At 37.4% G+C, this 23,937-nt stretch overlaps 2 protein-coding genes across 2 annotated transcripts; both read left to right on the top strand.

Annotated features, from left to right (window-relative positions):
* Positions 1-261: 261 nt before the first annotated feature.
* On the top strand, positions 262-7,134 carry LOC143889448 (aldehyde dehydrogenase family 3 member H1-like). Its single transcript, XM_077393657.1, has 10 exons — positions 262-567; positions 1,711-1,779; positions 1,886-1,982; positions 2,422-2,628; positions 4,751-4,866; positions 4,960-5,064; positions 5,147-5,319; positions 5,409-5,499; positions 5,762-5,911; positions 6,571-7,134. The coding sequence occupies exons 1-10, from the start codon at positions 352-354 to the stop codon at positions 6,808-6,810; spliced, it is 1,464 nt and encodes a 487-aa protein (XP_077249772.1). The 5' UTR covers positions 262-351; the 3' UTR covers positions 6,811-7,134.
* A 1,967-nt stretch (positions 7,135-9,101) lies between these two features.
* SWI3C (SWITCH/sucrose nonfermenting 3C) lies at positions 9,102-20,590 on the top strand. Its single transcript, XM_077393656.1, has 9 exons — positions 9,102-9,231; positions 9,349-9,843; positions 11,039-11,562; positions 14,011-14,374; positions 14,494-14,567; positions 14,793-14,935; positions 15,531-15,601; positions 15,710-15,894; positions 19,931-20,590. Exons 1-9 carry the CDS (start codon positions 9,216-9,218, stop codon positions 20,378-20,380), a joined length of 2,322 nt encoding a protein of 773 aa, XP_077249771.1. The 5' UTR covers positions 9,102-9,215; the 3' UTR covers positions 20,381-20,590.
* Positions 20,591-23,937: the final 3,347 nt, after the last annotated feature.

Here is a 23,937-nt window from a genome sequence, read left to right as displayed (position 1 = left end):
AAACCCGGCCCGGCCCGGCCCGAGGCCCACACTATTCGAACCCGACCCATCAGTTTTTCGGGTCGGGTAAAACACGGCCCAAGTTGCAACCCTAAATTTATGACTTCTCTTTTCCACTAACATGGGGGTGGCTCACGGAAAAAAAGGGATCAAATATATAACATCCAGTTGTTGAAAGAGGACCACTTACATTTGCTAACTTTGTATTACTCTCTATCCTTTTTTTATTTTTCTCTGTTGCTTTTAATTCTCGTGTATTGTTGTTAGTCACTCATTCTCTCATCCTTTTCCATCAAATATCACAAGCTGCATTTCCTTTCATTCTCAAGTTGTTTTTTTTTCTTCTAAGTCATGGAGGAAGAGAAGGATAAGTTTGATATAGAGAGTGTTACTTTCATGGTTGAAGAGCTCAGAAGGAGCTTTGCAGAGGGAAAAACAAGGAGTTATGAATGGAGAATTGCACAGATAAAACTGCTTCTTAAGCTGGTTGATGAACATGAATCAGACATCATTGAAGGTCTTAGTAAAGACCTCTCTAAGCCAGAGTTTGAATCCTTCATTTCTGAGGTCCTTTTCTCTTGCACTCCTTTTTATTCCCTCATCAATGAATGCATCTTTGGTGTTTCCTTATGTTATATGCTTGTTGTATTATTTGCTTGTCATGTGTTTGTTAAGATGCTGATGTAGGATGGTCTTGCTATATTTCTTGCAAAAATGCTTCTTTGGTGTTTCCTTCTACCTTTATTCCAAATTCTTGACTGGGCCCATGTGTGTAAATTCAGAGTTCTGAGTTTGGCTTCTTTTTTTTTTTGGTTGATGAATAACCAACCTCTGTCTTACACAGTGTTGCTATAGTTCTTGCAAATATGCCACTTTAGTTGATAAAGAACCAACCTTTGATTTCAATATCTTGATTGGGCCCATGTCACCAAATTGAGAATTTGGAGTTGGGATTTATTTATTTTTGGTTGATAAAGAACCAATCTTTGTGTTAAACAGAGTTGCTATAGTTCTTGCAAATATGCCTCTTTGGCGTTTCCTTCTACCTTCATTTCAGGTTCTTGATTGGGCCCATGTCTGTAAATTGAGAATTGAGAGTTCGGCCTTTTTTTGGTTGATAAAGAACCAACCTCTGTGTTCAACAGAGTTGCTATATTTGTTGCTAATATTCTGTGTCCCTTAATCTAGTGTTGATTTTAAAGTTGGGTCTTGGTTTGGGTGGAATAGAATTTAGGTGTACACCTAATTACAGTCAATATCTAGAGCTAATGTATTATTTAGATTTTTGACGTTTTTCTTGGGAGTTTCAGTTTATGCCAACTATGTTCATGCAAAATTTCTAAAACATTGAAATTCTGTCCTGACCTATATTTTAACCATGGTTTTAAATTTCGACCGAAATCCGACCGACACCGAAATCGATAAAAACCGAAACGGTATTTTATTTCGGTCGAAATTTCGGTTTTTCCGAAATTTGACCCAAAGAATCTGTTTTTTTTTTTTTAATATTAATTTAATATTTCCGGTAATTTCAGCCGAAATTTAATATTGAATAAAATATTGGTTTCGGGTTTTGTACCAGATTTTGACCGAAATTTTGAAATTTCAGGGTCCGAAACCGGTACCGAAACCAAAATTTTAAACCTTGATTTTAACAACCTAATATACTGCTCCATTTTTTATATTTGACTCATGTTGTTCATTATGCAGATTTCTCTGATAAAGGCCTCATGTAAGTTGGTACTTAAGGAATTAAAACATTGGATGAAACCAGAAAAGGTAATTACAACTATACTCTTAGTTGACCCTTTCTATTCTAATGATTAATCATTTTGGGCATGTAAAAGTGAGTGCGAATTTCTGAGATCTTGTGATGTTTGTGCAGGCAAAAACTTCATTAACAACTTCTCCATCGTCAGCAGAAATTGTGTCAGAACCATTAGGCGTTGTGTTGATTATTTCAGCATGGAATTATCCTTTCTGTATGTAGCAAATCTGATTGCTCAGATGAATGAAATCGAATACTTTGGACTTATTATACCATGACCTAAATCACTCTTTTGAATTTTTGAATGTCAAAAGAGATATTGCCTATACATGTGCACCGGTCTGTTTTTCTCAGGTTCAATGCTTCTGTAATTACTCAATATAATTATTCTTCCGCCCATATTTGCAATAAAGGCGACAATTGTTAGGACCATAGATGATTCTGAAAGTTAATTCTTGGTTTGTATGCTATTATTCAGCCCATATTTGTAGAAAATGCTCACATAAATCATGTTCTGATTTCACTGTGCCGAAAATGGCTTTGGAAAGAAATTTAAATATGTTTCTGAAATCCTACCATAGATTGAGGCTCACAAATCAGCAATCTTCTTCATCTCACAAGAAGAGTACTTACCAAAATTTGTTCTTTTCCAGTGCTATCTCTTGATCCAGTAATTGGAGCTATTGCTGCTGGTAACGCAGTGGTCTTAAAACCATCAGAAATTTCTCCATCTACATCCACAGTGCTTGCAAGATTAGTATCAAAATATCTGGATACTACTGCTATACGAGTCGTTGAGGGGGCTGTTTATGAAACAACTGTGCTGTTGGAGCAGCGGTGGGATAAAATATTCTACACAGGTTATTTCTCATTATCTATATTCTTTTTGGCTGTAGGATACTGTCATGGATAATCATATTTTTAAAATAACCAAGTGAAAGGCTCTTTATCTTTCTTTTTTTTACTTTAATTTTCCCTGTGCATATATGAACGCAATCAAACTGATAATCCTGCTTATATTTAAACTTTTCTCGGAATTCTCAAATAAGTCGATGGCAGATCATCCTTTCCTTCTGAACTTATTTTTAGTAGGGACCATGTTTATTTTATTCATATGCTCCTTTACTTCAAAAGGTAGAGAGTAAACCTTGTTCATCACTTAGTTGTCATCATGGTTTTAAATTTCGGCCGAAATCCGAAATTCCCAAATTTCCACCAAAATTTCGGTTGCAGTAACTGTTTTCTAATTGTTTGAGAATGCCTACTGAGTTTAGGCCACAGATTTTAGGAACTCTCCAGGCCTGAACCATGGGGTTTATCATCAGCAACTGTGTTGTTTCTACAGCAGTAATGTTCCATTTGCTTGAGAGTTACAGGGCTGGAAGTGAAGGACATTTAATTCTGTTTTGAATTCGTGTGATTCAGTGTTCTCTGGATCCTAAAACCAAAAGTTGGAAGTTCCATTACTTCCTTCAAGACATTGGTTTGGGCCGCAAGTTATTGATTTCAAGTGGACCAAATTTATCACCCTTGGTCTTTGACCTACAAGTTTTCATAATTCCTAAACTAGTTATGTTTTGTTGCCCGGGGGTGGCTCGGAGAGTAGTGGAATAAGAAGTCAAAAGGAAGGAGACAAGCATTTTGATCATCATTGTAACTTGGCGAGTGCTCGGAGATGTGGAGCCTTCTTCGGGGGCAAGTGTTGGGAGACACGTAGCCATCTCCGACGACAAGTTGTAAGGAGCAGAGCCAACCTTGATTATAATGGTTTAATACTCACTGTTATGGAGATTGGATTAGTGAAGCCACCAAAGTTCTTGGTGGGGTGGATGTAGGCCTTAGTGTGGATCTAAGGACCGAAACACCTTAAAAATCCCCAGTGCACTCTCTACTCTCTCTTATCTATTCTTTACTTTGTGCACTTGTAGTTTTTATCTTCCGTATTGTGCCTTCTAATATTGCTCTTGTGGTTAAGTATTTTATTTATGATTGTGCTAAAAAAATCTTTAAAAGAGCAAGAATCTTGCAAAACCCAATTCACCCCTCTTGGGTTGCCCCCTACACTTAGACCTAGGACTTCATAGACATATCCATATTTATATGACGTAGACTTATGGGGGAAGGAACTATACCAAATCAGCATACACAGTTACGATTCTTTGAAACAACAAGTATTTGATAGACATATCCATATTTATATGAGTTAGACTTTTGGGGGCAGGAACTATACCAAATCAGCATACACAGTTACTATTCTTTGAAACAATTTAATAGTTGAGTTGGATAGGTTTGAAGCTCATTTATGAATATGATTTTTTTTTTCATTTTAAGGTTTTTGTTAGATGTGTATATGTGCCTAAGGGCATAGTGGTCATTGTACCCTAGTTCTCTTCTATATAAATACGTAAGTGAGGGGGAGCTATGCTCTCTCTCTCTCTCTCTCTCTCTCTCTCTCTCTCTCTCTCTCTCTCTCTCTCTCTCTCTCTCTCTTCACCTTTCAAGGACAATGTTTCTAAGTCAAGCGCAGAACCAGAGTATCGGGCTATGTCTCATACGAGTGGAGAGCTCATTTGTTTGTGCTCTCTCCTATCAGAGATTGTTCTCTCTTCCTTTTCTCCAGCCCAGCTTTATTATGACAATAAATCTGTTATTTACATTGCTAGCAATCCTTCACTCGATCAGTGCTTCACTCGATTTGTGGACCAGCTAGCTGATGTCTTTACCAAGCCTTTGAGTAAAGCCAAACTAAATGGCATTTGTAAGAAGCTTGGAATGTATAATATCTACATTCTAGCTTGAGGGGAAGTGTTAGATGTGTATATGTGCCTAAAGGCATAGTGATCATTGTACCCTAGTTCTCTTTTATTTAAATAATAAGTGAGGGGGAGCTATGCTGTAATTCACTCTCTTTCTCTCGTCTTCTTCTCATCTTCACCTTTCAACATTTTTATATATCTTACCATTGAAATTTGAAATGTGTAGGTAATGGAAAAGTGGGACGCATTGTGATGGCCGCAGCTGTAAAGCATCTTACACCAGTTGTCTTAGAGCTTGGGGGGAAATCTCCTGTTGTTATCGATTCAAATGTCAATTTAGATGTAATTTTATTCATATTACAAGCCATTGCCACCTTGGATATTTATGAGTACCTGTATTAGGATGCTAATGTGGATTTGTCTTGGCGTTCAAAGGTTGTAGCAAAGAGAATTATTACGGGGAAGTGGGGATTGAATAATGGACAAGCTTGCATTGCGGCGGATTATGTTATAACAACGAAATCCTTTGCCCCAAAAGTGGTAGGAATTCTGTGGAAGATTTGTTCTAATATGTAACTTTTTTTGTTGGTATTCTTTCATTGATATGTCAAAGCCTTACCAGGTAGATGCTTTGAAAATTACATTGGAGAAATTCTATGGCAAGGATCCGTTGCAATCAAAAGATTTGTCTCGCATTGTGAATTCCAATCATTTTGCACGCTTGACAAAGCTCTTGGACGAAGATAAGGTTTTTGATAAGATTGTCCATGGTGGTCAACAGGATGAAAAGTGCCTGTAAGTTTTACTTAAACGTAATTATTGGAATCATCTTAAGATTGATATTTGATAGTCATTCTTTTAACAAAATCGTCATATAATTACAGATACATTGCTCCCACAATTTTACTGGATGTACCACAAGACTCTTTAATAATGAATGAGGAGATATTTGGCCCCCTACTTCCCATTATCACAGTGAGAACCTGTCCTTGAAATGTTTTACTTAAAATATTTTATCTTAGGATATGTTTTACTCCTTTACAAAAAAAAATTACAAAAGGAATCTTCGATATATATAGAGCAAGACATTATAAATTTAGAGAGAGAGAGAGAGAGAGAGATCAAAGAAGGAAAGATGATATTGCATATTGCATTTCTGTTCTAATGCATATGAAGCATAGAAAATAGAAAAGGTTACTGACATCATCATTCTGAGAATTGTCTTTGATTTTGCAAGGTTGACAAGATTGAAGAAAGTTTTGATTTGATAAACTCAAAATCAAAGCCACTTGCTGCATATCTCTTCACCAAGGACAAGAAGCTCGAGAAAGAGTTCGTAAAAATCATCTCTGCCGGGGGGTTGGTCATCAACGACATTTACTTACACGTAATCTTCCTCTCCTATGCTATACATATATGCATGTCTGTGTGCGCGCGTGTCCGTGCGTGTGTGTGTTCTACGTACATGTATAGTCACAAGTACGCCTCAAAAGTTTCTGGGGAAGGTTATATCTCGGGAGATTTTAGTTTTTATTTTATTTTTGGGTATATATAAGGAGAATAGCTGGTAAAATAAAATATATAGAAATATAAACTATAAGAAAAACATGGGAAAAATAAAATATTTTGAAATTATTGCAATATTTTATCGGTAAAAAATAAAAGGGAAATGATATCAGCACAACCATGCTTTAATAATTGCACCAACTGAGCTTTCTTTTCCTTTTCAATTGGCTTGTGACTTGTGACTTGTGGGAGCTATTTGGGAGCTCTATTAACCTTTGACAGCTCTTTAAATAATAAAAGACAAGATGAGTTAGTGCCATTATCAAAACATGGTTGTGCTGATAACATTTCACAAATAAAAACTGAAAATATTGCAAAAAAATTAAAATCTCTGGATAATATTGGGTTTTTGCTGTTCTGTACAAAAATTGCGATATTTTGAAGAAGTCAAAGAATTTGTGACTCTTCATACATATGTATGACTGTTCAGCATGATTCACTCTCCTGTGTTCTATAATCATCTCATGTTTTATTGTGCAGATTACACTTCCAAGTATACCATTTGGAGGAGTTGGAGATAGTGGAATGGGGTCTTACCATGGTAAATTCTCATTCAATGCTTTTAGTCACAAGAAGCCCGTGTTGTACCGAAGCTTTGCGGGCGAGGCTTCAGCAAGGTACCCGCCCTATACGCCCCAAAAGAAAAGGTTGCTGAAGGCACTGCTCAATGGTGGTATTATTAGCATTATTCTGGCTTTGATTGGATGGCCCAGAACCTGAAAACCCAATACTTGTATTTGAAGTGTTGGCTTGCCTCTGTACCTTAGGCTTTGATCAAGTGCATATGGGTTTGATTAAACTATAATGAAAACAGGTGAATAGAAATAAATTAATGCTTGAGTGAATGTGTAATCGTTGTGTAAATTGATGTTTTAATGTTTGAATACTTTTTTTCGCCAATAACTTGAGGCATAATTCATTATTCCTAGGGGAAAATGAGTCATAGATGAGATAAACAGAAAATTTAGTGCTTTTCCAAATCCAAATTGTATGTTTATTTGATGAATCTATATCAATGTCATGGATGGGGATGGCTATGGACAACAGAGAATGAGCAGTATGGAAAATTGTAATGATTAGAGAATCCTAACCATCTGGCTGGCTGGCTGGTTGGTTGAAAATTTGATGGCCAAAACAGAAGTCTGATTGCAAGCTACCAAAGATTTTTTTTTTATTTTTTTGGAATTATAAGAATTATGCTCAACTAGTGTCAGGATGAGACTTGGTCAATTTGAGATAGGTAGATTCTTTCAGCTTCTTCATGAAAATTTTCTAAAGGATTCATTAGCCGACCCCAACTAGTTTGGGACAAAGGCTTAGTTGAGTTGAGTTGAGTTAAAAAAAATAAAAAAAAACTCCAAGCATAGTAGGCATTTCTTTGGGGGGGGGGGGTGGGGGGGGGGGGGGGGGTGGGGGGGTGGGAGGGGGCGCTGTTACTGAGAGACCTAGACAACTCTTTAAATAATAAACGGCAAGATGGGTTCGTGAAAAATAAAAACACGGTTGTGGTGATATCATTTCCTTTCCCAAAAAGCGCTCAAAAGTCAATTAATAAAGAAAAGATAAGGTAATTTAGTGCAATTATCAAAACATTGTAGTGCCAGTGTCGGTAGCAGTCTTTTTATATGGTATAAGCATGCATAGTTCAGTATTTTTCAAACATTAATGTATGGCATATACCATTGGATGATCCAAACCATCCATTTGATGGGTCACAAGGTAAACAGGCTGTGCCCGAAAAACCATTTCCATAGGATTAGCCTAACACTCCGATCTAGAGAAGAACAGCATATTATCGAAATGTCTATAAATGGAGGGTCGGGATCATCCAATGGAAATGATGATCAAAACTCGAGTTACCGCAATTAATAAAACAGCTACAGATACTGGCACTACCATGTTTTGATAATCACACCAACCCAACTTTGTCTTATATTATTTAACCAATTGTCAAAGGTTATTACAGTTCCCAAAGGAAAATGATATCATCACATCACAACCATGCTTTAATAATTGCACAAATACAACTTGTCTTTTCCTTTTTAATTGTTTTGTAAGAGCTTGTGTGAGATGTAGTCATGGTTTGAAATTTCTTGTTTTGGCATAAATTTCGAACCTAGCCGAAACTGAAATTTCAGCTGAAATATCAAAATTTTGGCCAAAATTCGGTAAAGACACTCGAAATGTCTATTTTTTGGGCCGGCTGAAATTTGGGAAAGGAATAGAAAATAAATATTTTTTTTCAAATTTCACTGAAATTTCTGAAATTTAGACCAAAATTTGGTACGTTTCGCCAATTTCGGTTTCGTTCTTAACCTTTTCGCCAATTTCAGATTTTGGAAGAAATTTAAAACCATGGATGTAATAACCCTTGACAAGTTGACAGCTCTTTAAATAATAAACGACAAGATGAGTTAGTACAATTATAAGAGGGAAATGATATCCCCCCCCCCCCAATGCTATACGCTATTCCGTTAGATTTTATAGGCAAAGAAAAATGTTAGTTGCCGGAATTTTTTTTGTTCTTGGGATTTTTGTGGAACAAAAACTACCTAGGAGATTGGTGGAAAAAAAAAACTCCCTGGAAGTATCCCGGCAAATTACAAATCCCATGTTTGGTTGACCGGACTAAGGTGAGAAAAAAAATGTGTGGTTGCTTGAACTGTTGGGAAGAAAAAAAAATCTTCTGCAAGCTTATTTTGGGTTCCTGGGAGTATTTTTTTCCTTCCTGGGGTTTGTAGGGTTATTTTGTTTCTTGGGATTATTTTGGGCCCACCAACCAAACGTAGGTTTCCTGCGGAAGTTCCACAAAATTTATCCTCAAGCAATGAACAACTCTCACAGAAACCGTTCAAGGGGGCGATTTTATCCGTTAGGGGGGGGGGGGCGGATATCGGAGCCTTTATAAAAACATGGTTGTGGTGATATCATTTCCTTTCCCAAAAAAGCTCCCCAAAGTCATCTCTCTAAATACAGAAAAGATAAAGTGAGTTAGTGCAAGTATCAAAACATGGTGGGTGAAATATAGTAGCCTCTATAAAAACCTCTCCGGGCACAGAGATATTGAGAGAGAGAGAGAGAGCCCTTTGCCATTCACTCCCTCTTCATTCTCTCTATTCTTCACCATGTCTACTACTACTGGTAAATAACCCTAAAACCCATCTCTCGCTCTCTCTCACCTAGGTTTTGATCCCCTTTCTATTAATTGAAACTCCACTTATTCTCTTCTCTGCCATAAAACAATGCCTTCAAAACCAGATTCACGTCTCAAATGGAAAAAAAGAAAGAAACAAAGACAAGAAGATGAAGAAGATGAAGATGAAGACGAAGACGAGGTTATCGAAGAAGAAGAAGAAGAAGATGACTCATCCCTTGCCCTAACTCCCCTCATCGACCCTCGCGAAATCGAAATTCTTTCAGATGGATCTTCTCGGATTTCTGATTTCCCAGCTGTTATAAAACACCCAGTCAATCGCCCTCATTCGTCAGTCCTCTCTATTGTTGCCGCGGAACGAAATCAAAACCCTAATTGGAAAAACCCTTTTTTTCTTGAGAATATATCTCATGGTCAGCTTCAGGTTTTATCCTCAATTCCCTCTGATAGTCCTTCTTTAGCCCAACAGGATTTAAACAATTTGGATTCTTCTTCTTCTTCTTTTTCGTATGTTTGTACTCCGCCATCGATTATGGAAGGAAAGGGGGTTGTTAAGCGGTTTGGGAATCAGCGTGTTCTTGTCGTGCCAATGCACGCTGGTGAGTCTCTAACTCTCTATGGATTTTATGTGTATGTTAAGAACCTGAATCTATTTACAATGTGATTGATCTTCTTAGAGAGAAGTCTTAAAAAATATGTGTAAAAGTGTCTCAAAAACATGTGTAAAATGATTGGAAAATGAAGTTTCCAATGCACCCTAAGGGCACTTTTTAGCAAAACCCTTTTTAAAAAGACTACTTCCATGCTAAGTAGAAAACCCGCTTTGCAGGCACTTACCATTTGTTAGGTATGTTACCAATACGCCAAAAGCTCCAGAGCTGATGGAATGCGTTAGGCAAGGACCTTTAAACCTGTCCCATACCAGGCTAGGTCCCACGCAGTCTCATACCTAGGCGGGCCCCACTCACGCCCGTAACATCATTTCCTCTAAAACTCCTATCCAAACCAATCTAGATACCATAAGTCTCCATGCCTTGTTTGTGTAGTTCGCAATGTGATTGATCTTCTTAGAGGGAAGATCAGAGGCGTCTGGACCCACGTTGAGGGGAAGGGTCAATCCTCCTCAGTGGGCGGACACGCACTTCACAGAATAAATTTCATCCTTGATTTGAAAAAAGATTACTTACATGTTAAATAGAAAACCCACTCTGCAGCCACTTACTATTTTCTCTAGACCCACACCAATCTACATAACTTAAGTCTCCATGCCTTCTTTGTGTCCATTACAAATCAGTTTGCAATGCAATTGATCCTTTTTAGAGGGAAGATCAGCCTCAGAGCGGCCCACTTCAAGGGGAAGGTCAGTCCTCTGTGCGCAGAAACACACTTTCTGGAATAAATTTCTTCATTGATTTGAAAAAAAAAGACTACTTACATGTTAATTAGAAAACCCGCTTTGCAGCCACTTACCATTTTCTCTAAAACTCCTGCCCATATCAATCTAGATACCATTACCCTTATCTCTAAGGCCCTGTTCATTTGAGATTATGCCAACCGATTGTGAGTCCAAACATATTTGAGTCCAATAATTGGTTTGGACTCACAATCGGTTGGCATAATCTTAAACGAACAGTGCCTATGACTCTTACCCATACCAAACAACTAGATAGGAAACGCACGAGCTACACAAATCGAAACTAATTTATTCCCCCAAGTAGGACCCATCTAGGTAAGTAACTGTGTCAATTTTCTGGTGCTGCTCTGGTTTTCCTAATTTGTCTAATTTTTGTACAGATTGGTTTTCGCCCACTACAGTGCACAGATTGGAGAGGCAGGTGGTGCCACATTTTTTCTCCGGCAAGTCCAGCAATCACACACCAGAGAAATACATTGAGCTCCGGAACAAGATTGTCGCAAAGTACATGGAGAACCCGGATAAGCGGCTATCTGTTGGCGATTGCCAAGGCCTCATCGTTGACATAGATGTCCCAGACCTCAACCGGGTAGTCCGATTTTTAGATCACTGGGGGGTTATCAACTACATGGCTCCGCCACCTGCCCAACCCAAGATTGGCGGGCCACTTCTCCGAGAGGATGTTAATGGAGAGATTCATATTCCATCTGTCGCCTTTAGATCCATCGATAGTCTGATTCACTTTGACAAGCCAAAGTGTAGATTTAGACCGGAAGATTTATCATTCCCTGGTTCGGGTGGAGTTCCGGATTTGGACAGCAAAATTCGGGAGCGGCTTTCTGAAAATCGCTGCAATTACTGTACTCGGCCTTTGCCCCATAAGTACTATCAATCACAAAAGGAGGTATTTTTCAACAATTTTTGCTTCTCTTTGAAGTACCCATCTATTTGTTTTCTTATTTGTAAATAGATTCTTTCTTCTTTCCTCTTGAATTGGTATTTCAAATGAATGAAATATTGATGCTTTTGAACTGGTTTGTGCTATTTCATTTGACTTTTCCATTTTGAAATCCCAATCTAATGCTTGAAACTTTGCCTCAGTATCATCTGATTTGTGGGCATTTCCTACTCTATACCTATACTGCATTTTTTGAGTCTGCAGTCTGCACCTCCTGTTGCTGGTTATCTTGATTATAGTTTAGAAGCTGGTCTCTTTTGGAGTGATGGTTTATGGACTCAGGGATTATGTTGTAGAACGCATTTGCTTTCACCTAATTTGACAATGAGGTACAAGGCTGAGGAAATTTTCACTGAGAATAATATCATTTAATTGTTTTCTTGCCTTGAGAACACCATGGTCCATGGATCCAATATCAATGTCTTTTAAATTTAAAAATAGAAAAGGTGTAGATTTTTTCATAGTTACAAGACTTTTGTTTCAATGTCTTTTAAATGTAAAAATAGAAAAGGTGTAGAGTTTTTCACAGTCACAAGACTTTTGTTGTCCACTAGTCACCGTAATTCACTAATATCGAGAAACTATGAAAACCCAGATGGATATTGGGAAAAACAAAAAAAAAAGCACCATATCTGGGTGAACCAATCACATTAGATGAAATATGCTCTGCTTTTTCCACCAGAAACCACATCATGTCATAAAATTTTCTCCTTAAAACCAATCTAGATACCATTACCCTTTTGGAGCAATGGTTTATGGACTCGGCGATTATGTTGAACACATTTGCTTTCACCTAATTTGACAAGGAGGTACAAGACTGAGGAAAATTTCACTGAGAATAATATAATTTAATTGTTTTGTTGCTTTGAGAACATCATGGTCCATGGATCCAATATCAATGTCTTTTACATGTAAAAATAGGAGAGGTGTGGAGTTTTCACAGTCAGAAGACTTTTTGTTGTGAGTGCTATTGGTTTCTTTAGATATGGTATTACTTTTTCGGCTTGTTTAATAAACTTCCTTCCTTGGCTTAATTCCTAACAATATCGACCTCTAGAATTGGTGGCATTGCTCTGTGAGCAACAAAAGATTGAATTGCCTTTGAAAATTCTTCTCCCTTCATCTACTAGTCTTATTTGGAATGAAAGAAACTCTTGGTTTTGAATGGAAGTAATATAAGCCTCGTTGTTTAATGATATAGTTATTGAAGTCTCAAAAAAATGCTTCATAATCTAAGATCTTTGTCTATACTCCTTTTAATAATTTAATGTTTAATTGGATGGTGTCTACAAGGATTACAACCCTTGCGGAAAACTTGCTGTCTAGATTGCTTCTCCTGAAGGGTGGCTTGAACTCCATTTTGATGGAAACCCTATAAACACTATAATTTGTCTTAAGAAAGGATCCAAACCTCCGTAGGGGTTAATCGTCTGTTTCGCTAGGACATTCTGTTGGATCTCACAGAATGTTCCTTTTTCTAATTCTTCACAAAGTAAACTCGGCTGATAGGTTAACAAATTATGGTGTTACATGTACGGAAACTAAATTGTGGCATAACATGCCATAGTTATAAATTTTGTATATTTTGTCTCTTTTCTATTGCCTCCTATTGTATCTGCCTTTCTTGTTCCTTTTGTATTTCTGTTCTTTTTTAATGAATTACTTATTCGTTCTTTTGTTTAAAAAAATTGCTATACCTTGTCAGATACATGAAATTCCAGTTGGCAATCCCAAATTGCCAGAGAGTTGACTAATTAATGATTTGGCCTAAAAGATCATGTGGACGCACCATCCTGTATAGGATATTTGAAAACTCGCATTGATTTCTGACAGTTGGCTATTAATACTAGAGAAAACCTCCAGAGTCCGGATATTTTTGGGATGATTCGACTTTTCTCCAGATATCATATTCGGACCGGAGCATTTCAATGTTCAAAAAAATCATATTCGGACCTGATTCCTTGTCAATTAAATGGCTATGGTCCTTAACGTTCTTTACTCCTTCTAGATATTTAATTATCTCTATTTTGAGATTAAATTATTTTGATAAATGCAACATAGTTGCACCCTTTAGTTTAATGTTATGGAAACACAGTTAGATTATGACCTGTACGGGTGTGGGTCTTTGGCTTAAAGTCATGGGTATGCTCCCCATCGACGAGAGTTCGAATCCCCCGGTCTTAGCCAATGCACGTGGTTTACGGGTGATTGCGCGCATCCGTAGTGAATAGTCCTTCCCTAAAAATTGGGATGGGGATACCCTATGTCATAAAACACACACACACACACACACACACACAGTTCTATTATGAAATAATATTGTTGTGGATGCATGCATTTAGTAACTTCATACCTGTTTACAATTCTCTCAATGATAAACTTCTTGTTGAACAGGCTGATATTGTACTTTGCTCCGATTGTTTCCACGATGGCAAATTTGTTGCTGGTAATACAAGTATAGATTTTATGAGGGTGGATTCTACAAAAGACTTGTTTGATCTCGATGGGGACAACTGGACTGATCAGGAAACACTGCTCCTTCTAGAAGCGTTGGAAATTTACAATGACAATTGGAATAACATTGCTGATCATGTTGGCACTAAGTCAAAAGCGCAATGTATCCTTCATTTTATTCGTCTGCCTATGGAGGACGGTTTGTTGGAAACTATTGAACTTCCTAGCATGGCTGTTTCATCTGATATCTCAAAAAAAGATGATAACGGAAAATCATATTCGAATTCCGTTGGCTATTCTGAAGGTTTTTTTTTTTTTTTTTTCATAAATTTCATTTTCCAGACCATTAGGATGACTAATTTTTTTTAATTTTTTTGTTGGACTTAATAACTTATCTTTCTTTTTAATTTATACTCTGTTCAGGAGTTTGTCTGCACGACCTTGATTCCGAAAACAGGCTCCCATTTGCAAATTCTGGGAACCCAGTCATGTCTCTGGTAGGTGATTGTTGTTTGACTTTTATGAATTTACTTAGTTGCTGATCTTTGTTATTTGTTCCAAGAATATGACCTCCTTCATTATCATTTTATCAGATTCTTGCAGTTCTTGATGAAAACTTTCCCTTTTGTCTTCTGTTAAAATCTTATGAAGACGCTCGTATCTCTATTAAACAGATAGTAACATAGGTTGCTACCCATCTAACTGTTTGAGAAGTATTATAGGTTGCATTTTTGGCATCTGCGGTGGGACCAAGAGTTGCTGCAGCCTGTGCACATGCATCGTTAGCATCACTCTCCAAAGACGATCACGGTTTAGTTGCTACCAGTGGCACCGTACAAAAGGAAGGTTCTGTTCATGGTGATAGGTGGGATGCGTATTTATTACAATATACCATTTATGTCACAAATATCTCCGATATTTTCAAAATATAGTGATTTTATCGCAATATTTTGATAAGAAGACAAAATTCCGAAAAAATCCCGAGAATTTAAAAAAATACAGTTTTATTTTTATTTACTGCAATTATATCACGATATTTATACGATATTTTATATTTTTATATTTTCTTAATTTATATATTTTTATATAATTTTATTTTATCGCTTTTTCCCGATATAAAACCTAAAAAATAAAAATAAATTAATTTATCCCGAGATTTTCCCTTTGCCAAGAAATTCCTGAGAACCATATTTGTGACGTAGTGTACCATTTTAATGGCCAACTCTCCCTAGTCATGTTCCGCGAGGGTTTGAATATTTCCTTTATGTAGCATCCATCATGCGGATCTAAAGCACACTAAAATGTTTTATTATTTTGACTTCGGATCACTTTTTAAAACTTCTGGTCCATTCCATTATCTTGTGAATTGCTTTTTTCTATCGATTCCCGAGACAATGATAGGTGTGCACTCTTTTTTGTGTATGGAAAGTCAAACTAAGACTTATCTTCCATCTGTGAAGGTTGAATTCTGAGAGCATGAGTATGGATGGGGGTTCCCAAGGAACAATTTCAAGATTAAGCCATCAAAAGGGTTGGTTATGGATCCTTATTCATTGTTTTCTAATTTTTTTTTTTTTTGAATGGTATTGTTTTTCTAACTTTATGTTTCTCTTTTAACTGTTCCATGGTTGTATTTCAGAAGAAACCCCAGTAGTTAAAGGATTGGATGATAAAGACAATTCAGTTGGTGCTCCTTTGTCTCTAGAAAGAGTGAAAGCTGCAGCCAAGTCTGGTCTATCTGCTGCAGCAATGAAGGCGAAGCTTTTCGCAGATCATGAAGAGCGTGAGATTCAAAGATTATCTGCTACTATCATAAACCATCAGGTAAATTTGTTGCTAGGGGTCATCTTTGAGCCAGGTCATGGTCAAGGTTTAAAATTTCGGTTTCAGTTTCGGTTTCGGACACAACCGAAACTGAAATTTCGGCCGAAATTCGGTAAAAAAACATATTTCATTAATGTACCAAAATTTCTGCCGAAATTTCGGATTTAGGTGGTATCGGTCTCGGTCCCAACCGAAATCTGAAATTTCGGTATGTCAGCCAAAATTTAAAACCATGGTCGTGCGTTTAGTTATTCTTTCGGGTATTTATTTGCCATCTGTGTACCATTTTTCATTTTTGATATTAAGGGTAACATTCTGAAGATACACTTTTATATACTAGGGACCTTTTTCAAATTAGAAGGTGATGCTAATTTATCTTCTTTTGGTATAGGGTTCAACACCTTTATTTTTTTTACTTTTGGATCTCACATATTGTTAGCTTTTGGTTATCATTCATTAGACCACATCACTGTAACTAAGTGGGACTTAGACATATAACTACTCAGAACATGTACATCACAAATAGTCCGGACCATCATCTTTGCTCACATCCTTTTTTTCAGCTCTGTTATTTTGTTATCTTTGTTATGGGTGACTCTGTTGACTTTTTTTATTTCTTGGATGCACCTTTGGTCATAGTAAGATTCTGCACATGGTATATGTTCTCCCACACACGGACACACACACACACACACACACACATAGGGAGAAGTGTTCCTGGTCTGTCGGACCATATAATTTCTGGTCTGTCGACCTGAAATAGACTGGGCCCACATTGTTTGGATGATGCAAACCATTCATTTGATGGGCCCTGACATAGATAGGGTGTGCCCAAAAAATTATCTCCATAGCATCATCCTAACCCTTCGATTTGTGGAGGGTTCCATTTTAAATCTCCACAAATTGAAGGGTTAGGATGATGCTATGGAGATGATTTTTTGTGCACACCCTATCTATGTGGGCCCACCAAATGAATGGTTGTGGAGATTTTGGAGAACACACGCACACACGCACGAACGAACGAAAAAACAAAAAAACAAGACACCAGTTCTCTATTTAAAAGTTGGTGAATCAAGCTCTTTTAAGTTAGTGGCTATGGAGATTTTGGAGAGGGAAATGCTTTCTAGAAAGTAGTCACAACGAGGAGATAAAGACCTTGTTTCAGGTGGAAAGTGGGGTTCCTATCCAGGTGGGTTTGGGGTCTGGTAGCCCATTGGGAGGATTTTTAGAAGTTTTCTTGAGGGAATTAGGTTTAAGGTAGTGGTGGGTAGTAGGGTTGTAGGTTTCAGGAGGACCTTGAGTGCAGGGAGTCCGCTTTTAATGTCGAGTTTACTGGTATGTAGAGTTTTGTTGTTGAGGTTGTTACAATTATTGTTACCATGAAACTAGACACGGCAAGATTGATTCGAACTTCTATGTAAGAAGGGGCTCAAATTATGATGAGGTTGGTGCAGTTGTGGCCCTTGCGGCCCAAGTCACAAATATTCTTCTCGGGAATTTCTCAGCAGGGGAAAATCTCTAGATTTATTAAATTTGTTTTATTTTTCGGGTTTATATCTGGAAAAAATAATATTATTTAAATATATAGAAATTAAGAAAAAATAAAATAAATCTTAAAAATACCATAAAAACATCGTGATATTATCATGGTAAATGAAAATATCGATATATTTTGTAATTTCTTGGGATTATTTCAGGATTTTGTCGTTTTATCAAAATGTTGTGATAAAATCGCTATATTTTGAAAAATCAGAGATATTTGTGACAGCTTGCGACTTTGTTGGGTAGATTGGATAAGTTGTATATTCATCTTCATTGTTTTGACCCTAGGATTTGAAAATGGACCCATGATGTTCTTCTTTGTGATAAAAAAACATGGATGTTGTTCTCAGTTAGATCCTTCTACGACAATGGTTAGTAAGTGATCCCTAAACTTTTATGCGCAACGAGTACCTCCTTTTGTTGGTATGCAAGGATAAGTTTATCACCATCAATCATCAATTGGGGCAGGCGGCACATTCCTAGTAGATGTGTCATGTGTAACTCAAACTAAATTTGAGTGTACCAACTCCTCTTTCATTACATGTTTACATCATCTCTAGTATTTGCTCTTCGTAGGAGTGGAATGGCTATGCTGGCCTCAATATCCTTTATATTGGAGGCCTGTTATATGGCTTTTTCTTGTTCGAGGGAAATTTTTTTGGTGCCTTTGTCCGATTGCCTATCTTTGGTCCATATGGAAGGAAAGTTTTCCCACATTTTTCAGCACAAAATTCAGACCGTTGCTAGCATTAAGGAAATGATAATTTTGCAAAACCGAAACTCACGCAAAACAAACAAAATGTTTTCCTTTTCAGCCCCATCGAATCACATCGAAACTAAAACCATAAGAGTATTGGTGGTATATTGTAATGTGTTACATGATTTTATTTATATGAAAATTTGAATAGTATGTGGAATGTGTTGTATGTATTGTATATAAATCTTTACATGAATTACATGTAAAATTTGGTGTGTGCTATAATATTATCAGACACGTGTGACAACGCATGCCACTAGTTCGATGTGGTTAAACAAGCATGTATGTGCGCGCGCGCGCGTGTGTTTGCTTGTGAGATGTGTTTAGTGTGTATTTGTGCTTATTCTAGCACTTCCAAAAGTTTCATCTTAAATGCCCATCATTGTATATGTTTACATACGTTTCCATGATTTTACAGGATTTCCACCAAAATTTCCATTTGAAACCAACATGTTTACATTCTCATCCCGACTGACATGGATATCGAAACCGAAAACCCGATCAAGATCAAGGTTTCTGTTGGGTGCAAGCTTTTAGACAAATTTCTTTATCCCAAGGGTCCACAAAATCCTCTATTTGCTAATATTAGAATACTTTCCATGGTAATTCCTCAATTGAATTGGAAACTTCTTCACTTTCTGCTGCACATCAATAGCTTGGCAAGTATATTCTCCAGATACCTTTTTTTCATTTCATGCTCTATAAAGTGTTCTATTCTGATATTCAATAGGCACTAAAGGACCTTGCTAGGATGTGTTCCACACACTAACACTTTCATTGATTGACACTGAGCAGTTAAGCACTCCCTGCCTTGTTTTGAGATTTCTAGCCTGGCTTTTTAGGATAGTTAGTGAATATCCCTTAGCCTTTGGGTGATATTTTATTTTGTTTTAAATTCCAATGCTTTTTACTCACATACATATAGCTACTTCAACTTGTGGCTGCTACCTCAACAAGATAATAATTGTATGTTTTCCTCTTTTTAGACCTCACTACTTAAATTAAGGGTGTACATACCAGTCACCATTAGTTTGAATCAATTCTCTTGACAGTGACAATTACCTCTGTTTCTCATCTTACTAGTCTGACAAATAATGGTTATTATAAAGGGAAAAGGGAATCTAATAGTTTGCATAGGGAGCTTACTTATGCAAGCTCCCCAAAAATACGGTTCAGCCAACACCATAGGATGATCCAAACCGTCCATTTGGATCGCCGCAGTCTAAGTAGGTGGTTCCCCAAAAATCATCTCCACAGGATGTTCCTCTGATCTATAAAGATCTATAGAGGGACTGCTCTCTTTAGATCAGAGGGTTGGGATCATCCTATGGAAATGATTTTTGGGGCACAACCTAATTACGTTGTGGCTCATCAAAAGGATGGTTTCAATCATCCTACGGCGGTACCTTACTTTTCAAAAAATACAGATTTACACTGCCACACATCATATAAAATCTCAGAAAGAGTAGTAATACGGATTTCCATAGGATGATCAGAGGGTTAGGATCATCCTATGGAAATGATATTTGGGGCACAGCCTAATTACATTGTGGTCATCCAAATAGACGGTTTGGATTATCCTATGGTGTTGGCCGTACCTGATTTTTGGGGAGTTTGCATAGGTAAGCTGCCTATGCAAACTCGTAGATTCCCTTTTCCCTATTATAAATGGTTATTTTCATTATATGAGCACAATTTACACCATTGTAATAGAACCTCCTCCATCTTTGCATGCAGTTAAAGAGACTCGAGCTAAAGCTGAAGCAATTTGCCGAGGTAGAGACCTTATTGATGAAGGAATGCGAACAAGTAGAAAGGACGAGACAAAGGCTTGCAGCCGAACGGGCCCGCATGATATCAACTCGGTTTGGGCCTGCGGGACCCAACTCCCAACCAATTGTTGCCACAGCCAACAATAACAATAGACAACAGGTCATCGGCCCTTCAGCCGCACAGGCAAATATCTCCGGTTATGGCAACAATCCGCCAACTCATCCTCACATGTCATTCATGCCACGTCAACAAATGTTTGCTTTCGGGCCCCGCTTACCCCTCTCTGTGATTCATCCATCCTCGTCAACGCCCTCCACAACAGGTATGTTTCCTTCTGCTCCCACATCCAATCCCCAAGCTCTTAATCATCCAATACTTAGACCTGTATCTGGAACTAATACAAATGTAGGTTGAGAATTAGAAAACTAGTTTCCCTTTAGAACTGTATGAGTAATTGAATTCTTTGTATTTCGTATGTATCTCTGTGTCACAAAATATGGGTTGAATGCATCATATTGGCAGTCTGCCAATTATGATACATTTGAATTTTTCTGTGCTAGGTATGACTAATTTGGCCTGTTGAAGGTTTTCTCTATTTCAAATTCAAGAAAAAAATGGGGAAGATGTGTTCCGTGTTTTTGTACTGATATTAATGTTAGATTAGTATATGCTTTTAACATTGGAAATATCAGGTGGTCCTATTGTAGGCACCAATGCCATTGATAGTTAAGTGAAAATATGTATTGGTTTTCGAGAAGGAGCTTCTTACATTGGTTTCCACACTATGATGGTTTTGGTAAGTTGGGTCCATGGGATCCCTATTCCCTCTTTCCTATCCACAAACCAAACAAGCCATAATGCTTTTTTCCTCAACCAAATAGCCCACAGGCTTTCCAAATGTAGAACTTGTTTCTCTTCTTGCTGGTGGATTCTTGTACAAACCATGTTAGAGAGGTAAAATCATTGTTGTTCAGGTGAAAGTCAAAGGGAAGGAAACCTGTTTGGCATTGTAGTGAGCCCTTGCAGGATAGAAATAACCTCTTCTGAGAAAACAATCATGGCCCCCAGTTCCTCTTTGTGCTGCTGAGCCTGCTGTTAATAGTCACTATGATGATAATTTCTTCTGATTTTCCACCTGTGCCCAAGCATGCTTAACTGTGGGATCTAACTGAAGAAAATGAGGGTTGCGAGGACTTCGCGGTTGGTCACCCATTCTAGTACTACTCTCATCCATACACAACAAAGAAAATTCTCGGGTTTAATATGGTATTGGTTCAAAAAATGTAGTAAAAACACGGTCAAATAATCATAAACACAAAAAATAGTAGAATACCTTCACTGAATAGATGGTGTTTAGTATGTTTTGGTTTTAAATACACGGATTAAGAAAATGGGTACAATGTGTACATTTGTGTGCTTGTATATCAATGTATATGTAAAAACCAAAATCCTAAAACTAACATTAAATTTAAGCTACTGATAATGGCACATCCGAGTTTTGTTAATTGCACAACTGTAGCCTAAATTTAACGAGACTGATATCTGCACTGCTGTATTTTGATAATGTCGCTCCTCATCTTGTTTCATACTTTTTAATTAGCCTTCTACAGCTATTACAATACTAAACAGGCTATCATCATCCAATCAAAAAAGTATAAAACAAACTTTGTAAAGCCAGAATTAAATTGCGGTGGTGCCGATATCAGCTGCCAAATTTAATATAATAATTATAAAAGAACCCATGCCAAAAACATTGAATTTCTATTCACGGTGCACACGTTTTGTATTAATTTAGGCTATGTTTGGCCACCATGAAAAAAATATTCCATGGAATAGTTGTGGAGCCAATTGTGAGATACGAGAAACTTGAGAGGGTGGGAGTGAGGAGAGCAAGAAAGGTTACTCAAACCAATTCTAAATAGGTATTTTCTTTTCACTAGTTTATAGGGATTATTTATGCTGTCTCTCCTCCCTCCTCAGTCTTTTTAATACAGTTGGGCCCATAAATATTCCATGGAATAATTTTTCATGGTTGCCAAACATGGCTGTACAAAACCTCTCAACGATTCATGAGATTTGGGACCCGTTGCTTATGGTGTCGTTAACAAAATTGAAGGGTGGGGGCATGAAAATTCACATGCATATGCTAAATTTTTGTTGGGTGGGTTATGGACACATAGGGATGGCTGTGCAGATGGCTTTGTTTCTTTATGTTTAGACAGAAAGATATTTAGGAAGTGTAGATTAAATAGAGTTATCTTTTATGCTCTATACTCCACTCATGCATGCAGAGAAAGTTTTTTTTTTTTTTTTTTTTTTTACATGATGCTCCAACCAAAGTCCAGTATCTCCACTACAGTCTTTCTTTTGATATTGGCACCCTCTTTATATTTTATGCTCTCATATTACAGGCGATTCAAAAGAAAAGACTGTCTTGATAAAAACAAGTGAGTGCAAATACAACCTCCCTTAAGACCCCGTTTGGATTGCAAGAAAAACTTTTCTGACCAGAACTGTTTTTCTTTCTACATTTTAGCAGTGAATGTTATGATTATGGTTAATTTAGAGGGATATTATCATAAACAAAGCCTCATTGAGCTACATGCCCAATCCCCACTTCTTTAATGGTTGCTATACCCAAAGAAGAAAGCTAAAAGATGGTGGTTGTCTAACACTGACTTCTTTGGGCCTCATGTGTGCCATGTGGATGCATGTAATTGGGACTAAGACCATGTAGGTCGGCTCATGATAATTACTATAAGATCAACTGTCTCGATTTCACATTTATGATGCACCTAAAAATTGAACTTTACGATTGACCCTGATGGCGACTAAGAAAACCCAGGGGTGCTAATGTACTGAAGATAGGACATAGGAGTGCCATTATCAAATTAAGGGGGTACTAATATCATCTCTCTCTCAAATTAAGCACTAAGCCAAAGGTGGTCCAGTCTTGGGACCTCACCTTTAGGTTATTTTAAACTTAACTTTGAAGGCTCTAGCTTTGGCAATCTGGGACCGGCTGGGATAGGGCGGGGTTCTTAGAGATGAGGATGGTAATGTTGCTAGGGCTTATGCGGATCCGATCGGGATTGCTAATGCATTGGAAGCCGAGGTTCGAGCAGTCCATAAAGGAATAAAATTTCTTACGAAAAAAGATGCTGATAAAGTGATTATTGAAGGACTCTTTAAATGTTGGAAAATGATACGGAGACCGAGAATACCACCTAGCAAGGGACCTGCAATGAGAACATGCCATGTGGTCATAAAATTTTACTTTTTTATGATTCCCCTAAATTAAGGGATGGCTCACGTCCCTTCTAATGTTTTGGGGTGAAATCATTTGTTCGGTCCCCTTTTAGGTCCTACTCTCGGTTTTCCTACCATTACTCTCAAATGTTATAAGATGACTGCAAGGTCTTAGAAAGAATCCTTGGAGGTTCCATAGATTTTTTGATGAGATAGAGAACTATTCTAAATTGATTTCTCTATCATTCAAGCATGTACGGAGATCAACTAACGAGATGACGGATTATTTGGGGAGAATGGAGGTGTCGAAAGAGGCATTAGCTCTCTTCGATTCTCTCCCTCCGTAATGTGTAATGTTTTGTATCATTGCGACTCTTATTCCTTGTTTGCATCTCTTCCTCTCTTGTATCTTTACCATCTCAGTCCTTTCTCAATAAAATTTGCAAGTCATTTAAAAAAAAATATCATGTGAAACATGACAACCACCGTTCAGTGAAGTAGAAAAACCATAAATTAATCCCCCTCAAAAGCATAGAGATGAGGCTATCCGTTTGTGTGGGGTCCATCACTCCTCCCTGATCCTCACATGCCCCCAAACACTAAAACGAGTCTCTACCTTGACATGTTTCTCCAATCCAATCCAATCCAAGTTAGTTTTTCTATTCTCACTCTACCCAATAGCACGCATTTTCACGCCCTCTGTTTTGTTCCAACCATTACCA

Source organism: Tasmannia lanceolata, unplaced genomic scaffold (genome assembly GCF_043159265.1).
Source record: "Tasmannia lanceolata isolate RefF3 unplaced genomic scaffold, GAP_Taslan_0.1 ptg000013l, whole genome shotgun sequence".
Taxonomy (NCBI): Eukaryota; Viridiplantae; Streptophyta; class Magnoliopsida; order Canellales; family Winteraceae; genus Tasmannia; species Tasmannia lanceolata.
The sequence above is the reverse complement of the archived record's forward strand: the minus strand, read 5'-3'. Positions and strand labels throughout refer to the sequence as shown.